This window comes from Ictidomys tridecemlineatus, chromosome 3 (assembly GCF_052094955.1).
Source record: "Ictidomys tridecemlineatus isolate mIctTri1 chromosome 3, mIctTri1.hap1, whole genome shotgun sequence".
NCBI classification, from domain to species: Eukaryota; Metazoa; Chordata; class Mammalia; order Rodentia; family Sciuridae; genus Ictidomys; species Ictidomys tridecemlineatus.
In genome coordinates this window covers 104,580,520-104,588,250 of record NC_135479.1, presented here as the reverse complement: position 1 = coordinate 104,588,250, position 7,731 = coordinate 104,580,520, and the positions used below count along the sequence as shown (strand labels likewise).

General features: G+C 37.8%; 1 protein-coding gene across 1 annotated transcript; it reads right to left on the bottom strand.

The window, feature by feature from the left end:
• Nucleotides 1-2,518: 2,518 nt before the first annotated feature.
• Nucleotides 2,519-4,462, bottom strand: LOC144375714 (melanoma inhibitory activity protein 2-like). The gene has a single exon (XM_078041156.1). The coding sequence runs from the start codon at nt 4,460-4,462 to the stop codon at nt 2,519-2,521; it is 1,944 nt and encodes a 647-aa protein (XP_077897282.1).
• Nucleotides 4,463-7,731: the final 3,269 nt, after the last annotated feature.

Sequence of the window (7,731 nt, the reverse complement as noted above, 5' to 3'; positions counted from 1 at the left end):
ATTGAGAAGACTATCTGAGATTTTAAAAAATTTTCCAAAATCTTGATAAGTTCATAAAGTTTACCTTTAAAAACAAATTTGATAAGATATAACAAAACATTCTTTTAAAGTAGTAGTCAGAATTCTTTTGTTTTGGTGGAGGAAAGAGTGAAGGAAAGCCACAGCTTTTTAAAAAACAAAATTGGTGCAAGAAAATCTTTTGAGTAATATATATAAAATTGAACTGTTCAGTTTATTATCCATTTTACAGAAGGAAAGGTGCAGGAATTTTTTCCTGCTTTAGGTAAATTTTAAGTCTGGTGAGTTGCCATTTTTAACTTGGTTTTGTTTTATGTGAAATTCAGATACACAGTGATATCTATCTGGTTCTTTGAAAGGCTTTCAGCTGCTGAGGAAGTGTATTTATGTTTTCAGTTCAAAAGAACGGATTCCAGGGAAAGCACTGAAAAAATGAGGATATTTCAGAATTATTTTCGGATTATTTTTTATATTCCTATTGATGCTAAATGTTATTATATCTGTTATAGGTGAAAAGCACATTTTTAGAATCTTTATTTTTTTAGGTATAGATGGACACAACACAATGCATTTATTTACTTTTTATGTGGTGCTGAGGATCAAATCTGGTCCCCCCGTGCTAGGCACTCTACCACTGAGCCGCAATGACAGCCCTTAAGCACTTTTTATGAAGTAAAAATTTAGACTATATTTAGAAAAAAAATAACTAGCTATATCTGATTTTTAAAAGATGTTTTGTCAAAAGCATAAATTAACAGAGGTGACAAGTTAATGGAGATGGACAAGAAAATAGCATATGCTTGCTGATATCAGAGCACATACAAGATTCCCTGGAGCCCTTAGTTTGGGCAATGATTTAGCAGATAAAACTACACATGACATATATATTTTCTCTACACTAGAAGAAGCTACAAATTTTCATGAAAGGTTCCATGTCAATGCTAATACTTTACAAAAGCATTTTAAAATAGCTAAAGAACAAGCTAGACCAATAATAACACAATGTCAAAATGTGTGACCTACTGCATTCATTTTAGGTTTAAATGTATACTTTAAACACATGCACACACACATTTAGAGAGCATATTTAACATTTTAATAAAGCTTTAACTATAGTTAGGGTATTTCTAATACATGTTAGTCTTGGTCTCTATTGGGGAAAACTTATTCAAAGTGTTCTCTGTGTATTGGTGCAGGTTGGCCAATTGTCACTTGTTGGCAATGATATAGAAGTTGAAAGTGAGCAGTTCAAAAAACTTAAAGTAGTTTAGCAGAGTCATTTTATGAGTATCAAATCTAAGAATACCAAAAGCTGAGAATTATGTGTCTGATTCTTATTTCAGTGTCCCAATAATTCATGTGTATTTTACAAATATCTCCCCAAAACCAAAGACTAGGTAAACCTTTATCAGTGAACCACAGCAGAAAGCAATTCTAAATTTCATGAAAATGGGCATAAAATATAAAAGACAGGAATTGGGGTTGTGGGTCAGAAGAACAGCACTCACTTAGCACATGCAAAGTACTGAGTAAGATCCTCAGAACCACATAAAAATCAATTGATTGATTGAGTGATTAATTAATTAAAGATAGAAAAAGAACTCAAAGATGAAGAAAACAAAGAAAAATAGAAAGAAGAAGAAGAAGAAGAAGAGTAAGAAGAAGAAGAAGAAGAAGAAGAAGAAGAAGAAGAAGAAGAAGAAGAAGAAGAAGAAGAAGAAGAAGAAAAAGAAAAAGAAGAAGAAGAAGAAGAAAAAGAAGGGAGGATGTGGAGGAGGAGGAAGAGGGGGAGGAGGAGGAGGAGGGAAGAAGAAGAAGAAGAAGTCATCAAGATGACTCAGGGAAAATGGGAACAGAGTGAGTTTAAATTGTGGTTTCCAATTCCAAAATGTTTCCTGAGAACTGCAACTTTCTTTGTATTTGAGATCTTCTACTTCCATGACATGTTTAGTAGTGTTTTCTGGTTTACTCTTAGTATGCTCTAGTTATTGTTTTATGGGAAAACTAGTTGACATGCCCCACAAGACTGAAAATCAATGAAAATCTTTCATTAAGCATAAAGTTCCTTTCACATTTGCTACAATCATAGTAAATACACTTCTTTGTATAAAGGGACTGCCTTTGTTGGGCATTTCAAATATCCCCAGAGGCTGGATGACATACCTGAAACTCCCATTGTTGTTTATAGAATAGTGGATTAATCAAATTCAATGCTGTAATCATTAGAGTAAAATAGAATAAAAAGAATTTACTCATAGTATCATATTTAAACCATCTTTATTTCTAAAATACTATCCTAAGAAATATAGTTTAATTTAGCTTCAATCAGAGCAAAAGTATAATCACTTACTTAAGTAAAAGCAATTACTTAAAAACTAAAAATGAGAGGTAAGTCAAATTACTTTTGAAGAGAGATCAAAAACATCAGGTTTCTTGTTGATGTTCAGTAGCAGACTCACTTGAAGGTGTAAAGAAGCCTGAAGGGCACTCACTTCTATTTTCAGAATGCGGGGGTAGGGGGAGGAAATCCAGCTCTTGGGGGAAGGTCATGAGGAAAATACCTCCAATCATAGACATCTGGCATTGGAAAAAATGGAGGGGGTGGTGGGCCCGGTGGAAAATAATCTTGAGGTGCCCCATACCTGTTTCCTGGAGGAGGCGGAGGGAAAAATGGTCCTCTTCTCATGAACTGACTCCTTGGGTCCACAGGAAATAATTCACCTCTGACTGGAGGGAAAGGTGCCAACAATGAGCCGGAGCCAGTTGCTTGGTTTTCAGCAGGGAGAGGTGAATCGAGCACATTGGAATCATCAAGATTGATTTTGGTCTCCTTTCTACTGGACTGAATTTCTGAAGACATAGGCCCATCCTCTTTATCCAAAGAAGGCAGATTAGAACCTCTGAATTCTGCTGGTCGCCATGGTCTACCATACTTCGAATAACATCCACCTTGCCAAGGAGGACCCAATGCTGAGGGACCATTGGGGGAATGCTTTCTGCCCAATGCTGCATTTGAAACACCAAGTGCACAGGGATCTTCCTCTAGGAGTTCCAATTGAAGCTCCCTTTCAGTTAACTTTTGTCTATTGCGAGCGTTTTGTTTCATGAAATAATGGAGGTTTCTTTCAGCAATCCAAGCCGCCAACTCACTCTCATGTGCTTTTTTCTCAGAGTAAATAATCTTCCCCTGACAGGAATGAATGGTTCTCTCCAATTCTTCTTTATGATATTTGGCTCGCTTTCTGTAGGTCTCCAGCTCTTCTCTTGTATGGCTCATCTCTTCTTTGACCTTGGAAAGTTTCCCCTCTTGCTCCACCCGGTAATTTTCCTCTACTCTGAGTTTCCCATGGAGTTTCATCATATTTTCTTGATAGCATTCCATCATGTCTTTAAATTTGTGCTGAAGGTTCTCATTCTCACCTTCAAGCCATGTATTTTCTGACAGCAAGGTGGCCTGTTCAGTCTTCAGACTTCTAATCTGTTCTCTAAGGTCTTCCTTTGTTTTCTCTACTTCAGATAAGAAAGCACAAGTTTGATATCTTTGCCCTTCTAAGGTTTCTAAGGAGGACTTTAGCTTAGCACCATCAACCAGTTTCTTCACAGCTCCTTTGGGCTCATCATCCAAGTGAGCACCAATTCCTGATTCACTCGTCATTCCCCATTCCAAGTTCCCAATGTCTGTTTGGGCTCCCTTGGTTGGAGAAGACCTATCTTTCATCTTCAGCAAGCCTTCAGTCAGAGACTCCACGTGATTGTCTTTATCAGTTTGAACTTGTTTTGAATGGAATTGAGAGTCTTCCAATGTGGTGCTCTCTTCATATTGGACACGTCCTTGTTCCCTCCATGCTTCAGTGTCTCCTTGTAAGATCGGTTTCTGACTTTGCTGAAGCTGGGAACATTCATCCAAGGCTTCCTTCATTGCCAGCTGAAGTCCTTCCTCACTTATTTGAAGCAGTCTCAAGTTTGTTTTAGTTTCAGCTATTTCTGATCTGATTGATTCTGATTCACCTTTAAGGGATTTTATCCTTCTCGATATATCTGCCATGATTTCATCCTGTTTACAATGTCTAGCCTTTTGTTCTTCTAGCTCTTTGTCTAGAAAAAGTCTTTCATCCCCATGGCTAGGTTTGGACCTATGCAGCTTTTCATAGGTTGCCTCCAAATTGGGGATGTCTCTTGGACCCTTCTCAGAACTGCTGCCCTTTAAAGTTGACTCTAAGCCTTCAAGCTCTTTTTGAACAAGGCTAACTTTTTCAAGTAGTTCACATTTCTCTTCAATTAGTCTAGAAAGTTTTAAAGCCAGCTGTTTTTTTCTTCCCACATACAGCCTGCTTCTAACACACTGAAAACTTCTCCACAAAAACAAGAGAAGAGCAAAACATCCAATAGCTCTACACATCACCAACTCCCAAGGAACACCATAAGGACTTGGGCCTGGCTTCATGTCTTCAGACAATGCTGCCACAACCCTGCCTACTTCTTCCAGGACCACCCGCTAATGTGGCTGTAGGGCAGTCCTTGGTGCCTCCATCAAGCTAAGTTGGCTTTGGCTCTTGCCACCACAACCACAGCCTGCCCAGGCAGGCCAATATAGGCTGTGAACACTCCTGTGTTTGGTGAGGAACTCAAACCTGCACCAGGCAACGGAACAGACCACTGAGAACCCCTGCAAGGGGGGGTTGTGATGGTGGGGAGCTGGGGTGAAGGACTCCCAGGAGCCTTGTGGTGCTCAAGTGCCCATCAGGGTAGACTTGGCCCCTTCATTCTCTAATCATCCTGAAGTGCCAGGGGTTCAGGTCCCTTCTACTCCAGCCAGACAAGAGTCCTCTCTATGCCTCCCACCCCTGAGTTTGGTTTAGGCCAGGCCAAGGTGGAGCTTCTTAAGTTTCTATACAGTCATAATACCACTCAGTTTGATGTCATGCAAATTCTAAAGCTTTCTAAACTGTCTCAACAGGTTTTATGTCATGTATTTATATTTGTACTGCTTTCCCTTTTGCTTTAATAACCCATTGCTTTCCCTGCTTTTGTTCTCTCCCTTTTTTCTTCCTTTCTTCCTTTCTTCCTCCCTTTCTTCCTTTTTTCCTTTTGTCTTTCTTCTTTACTTCCTCCCTCTTTTCCTTCTTTTTTTTCTCCCTTCCCTCTCTTTTCTTTTCTTGCAGTATTGGGCTTTAAACTCCAAGGCCTTCTGCATGCTAGGCCAGCCCACTACCACTCAGCTATATCCCCAGACCTGCTGACTCTTTCTAGGAAGGTTATTTGAATTATTTCTAAAGGAGAAACCTCTCATGATACACTACTTTCTTTCTTTCTTCCATTCTTTCTTTCTTTCTTTCTTTCTTTTTTTAAAGCTGTGTTAATGACTTATTTTTCTTTTTTTTCAGTTTACCCATAACATTGTTTATATTAAATTTTATTTTTTTATAGAGCAAGCAACCATAAAAATTAAACAACTGGTAAAATAATAACTGTTATTTTTGTTCATTGTACTGTCTTTTTTTTACTTTATTTTTAAATTTTTTTAGTCACACATGACAGCAGAATGTATTTTTACATATAATACATACATGGATTGTACATACATCAATCATATTGTCTATTCTATTCTGCTGCCCTTCCTATCCTCCTTACTCCTCCCCTCCTCTCCCATCCTTTCTGTCTATCTAATCTAATGTGACACACTTTTTTTCTTTTTCTCATTAGAACATCATATATGTATTCTGTATAACAATGTACTTCTCCTTCCATCTTCTGTGTAGCTTTCCTTCTCCCTCTTTTTTCCTCCCAACTTTCTTCCCTATTTAGTGGTAGTCTTCTTCTCATGCTCTTTCTCCCTATCCCATTTTGAGTCACCCCCCTTTTATCAGAGAAGACATTTGGCATTTTTTTTAGGGATTGGCTCACTTCACTTAGCATAGTCTGCTCTAATGCCATCCATTTGCCTGCAAATGCCATGATCTTGTTATTTTTTAGTGCTGAGTAATATTCCATTGTGTATAAATGCCATATTTTTTAATCCATTCGTCTGTTGAAGGGATTCTAGGTTGGTTCCACATTCTAGCTATTGTGAATTGTGCTGCTATAAACATTGATGTGGCTGTGTCCTGTAGTATGCTCTTTTTAGGTCTTTTTGCTCTAGCCCGAGAAGGGGAATAGCTGGGTCAAATGGTGGTTCCATTCCCAGCTTTCTAAGGAATCTCCATACTGCTTTCCAAATTGGCTGCACCAATTTTCAGTCCCACCAGCAAATTATGAGTGTACTTTTTCCCTGCAACCTCGCCAGCACTTATTGTTGTTTGACTTCATAATGGCTGCCATTCTTATTGGAGTGAGATGGTATCTTAGAATAGTTTTAATTGGAATTTCTCTGATTGCTAGAGATGGTGAGCATTTTTTCATATATTTGTTGATTGATTGTATATCCTCTTCTGAGAAGTTCTGTTCAAGTCCTTGGCCCATTTGTTGATTGGGTTATTTTTTTGTTGTTGTTTAACTTTTTGAGTTCTTTGTGTACTCTAGAGATTGTGCTCTATCTGATGTTTGAGGGGTAAAAATTTGTTTCCAGGATGTAGGCTCCCTATTCACCTCAGATATTGTTTCTCTTGCTGAGAAAAAAAACCTTTTTAGTTTGAATTTGTCCCATTTGTTGATTCTTGGTTTTAACTCTTGTGCTATAGGTGTCTTATTAAGAAATTTGGGGCCTGCCCCCACGTGATGAAGATTAGGGCCAACTTTATCTTCTTTTACATGCAGAGTCTCTGGTCTGATTCCTAGCACCTTGATCCATTTTGAGTTGACTTTTGTGCATGGTGAGAGAAAGGGATTCAATTTCATTTTGTTGCATATGGATTTCCAGTTCTCCCAGCACCATTGTTGAAGATGCTATTCTTTCTCCATTGCATGGTTTTAGCACCTTTGTCTAATATAAGGTAGTTGTAATTTTGTGGATTTGTCTCTGTGTCCTCTATTTTGTACCCTTGGTCTACCAGCCTGTTTTGGTTCCAGTACCATGCAGTTTTTGTTACTATTGCTCTATAGTATAGTTTAAAATCTGGAATCGTGATACCATCAATTTCACTCTTCCTGCTTAGAATTACTTTAGCTATTCTGGGTCTCTTGTTCTTCCAGATGAATTTCATGATTGCCTTTTCCATTTCTGCAAGGATGTCATTGGGATTTTGATGGGAATTGCATTGAATCTGTAAAGTGCTTTTGGTAATATGGCCATCTTAATAATATTAATTCTACCAATTCATGAGCAAGGTAAATCCTTCCATCTTCTAAGGTCTTCTTCTGTTTCTTTCTTCAGGGTGGTATTGTTTTCAGTTTATAGCTCTTTCACCTCTTTTGTTAAGTTGATTCTCAGGTTTTTTTTTTTTTGAGGATATTGTGAATGGAGTAGTGGTCCTCATTTCCATTTCAGAGAATTTGTCACTGATATACAGGAATGCCTTTGATTTATTCGTGTTGATTTTATATCCTGCATTTTCCTGAATTTATTTACTAGTTCTAGAAGTTTCTTGGTTGAATTTTTTGGGTCTGCTAGGTATAGGATCATGTCATCAGCAAATAGTGCTAATTTAAGTTCTTCTTTTCCTATATTTATGCCTTTAATGTCTTTCATCTGTCTAATTGCTCTGGCTAGTGTTTCAAGAACTATGTTGAATAGAAGTGGTGAGAGAGGGCATCTCTGTCTTGTTCCAGATTGTAAAG

Bases quoted from the DNA above. Each gene is read 5' to 3' on its own strand.
- LOC144375714 (XM_078041156.1), bottom strand. From the start codon at position 4,462: ATGAAGCCAGGCCCAAGTCCTTATGGTGTTCCTTGGGAGTTGGTGATG.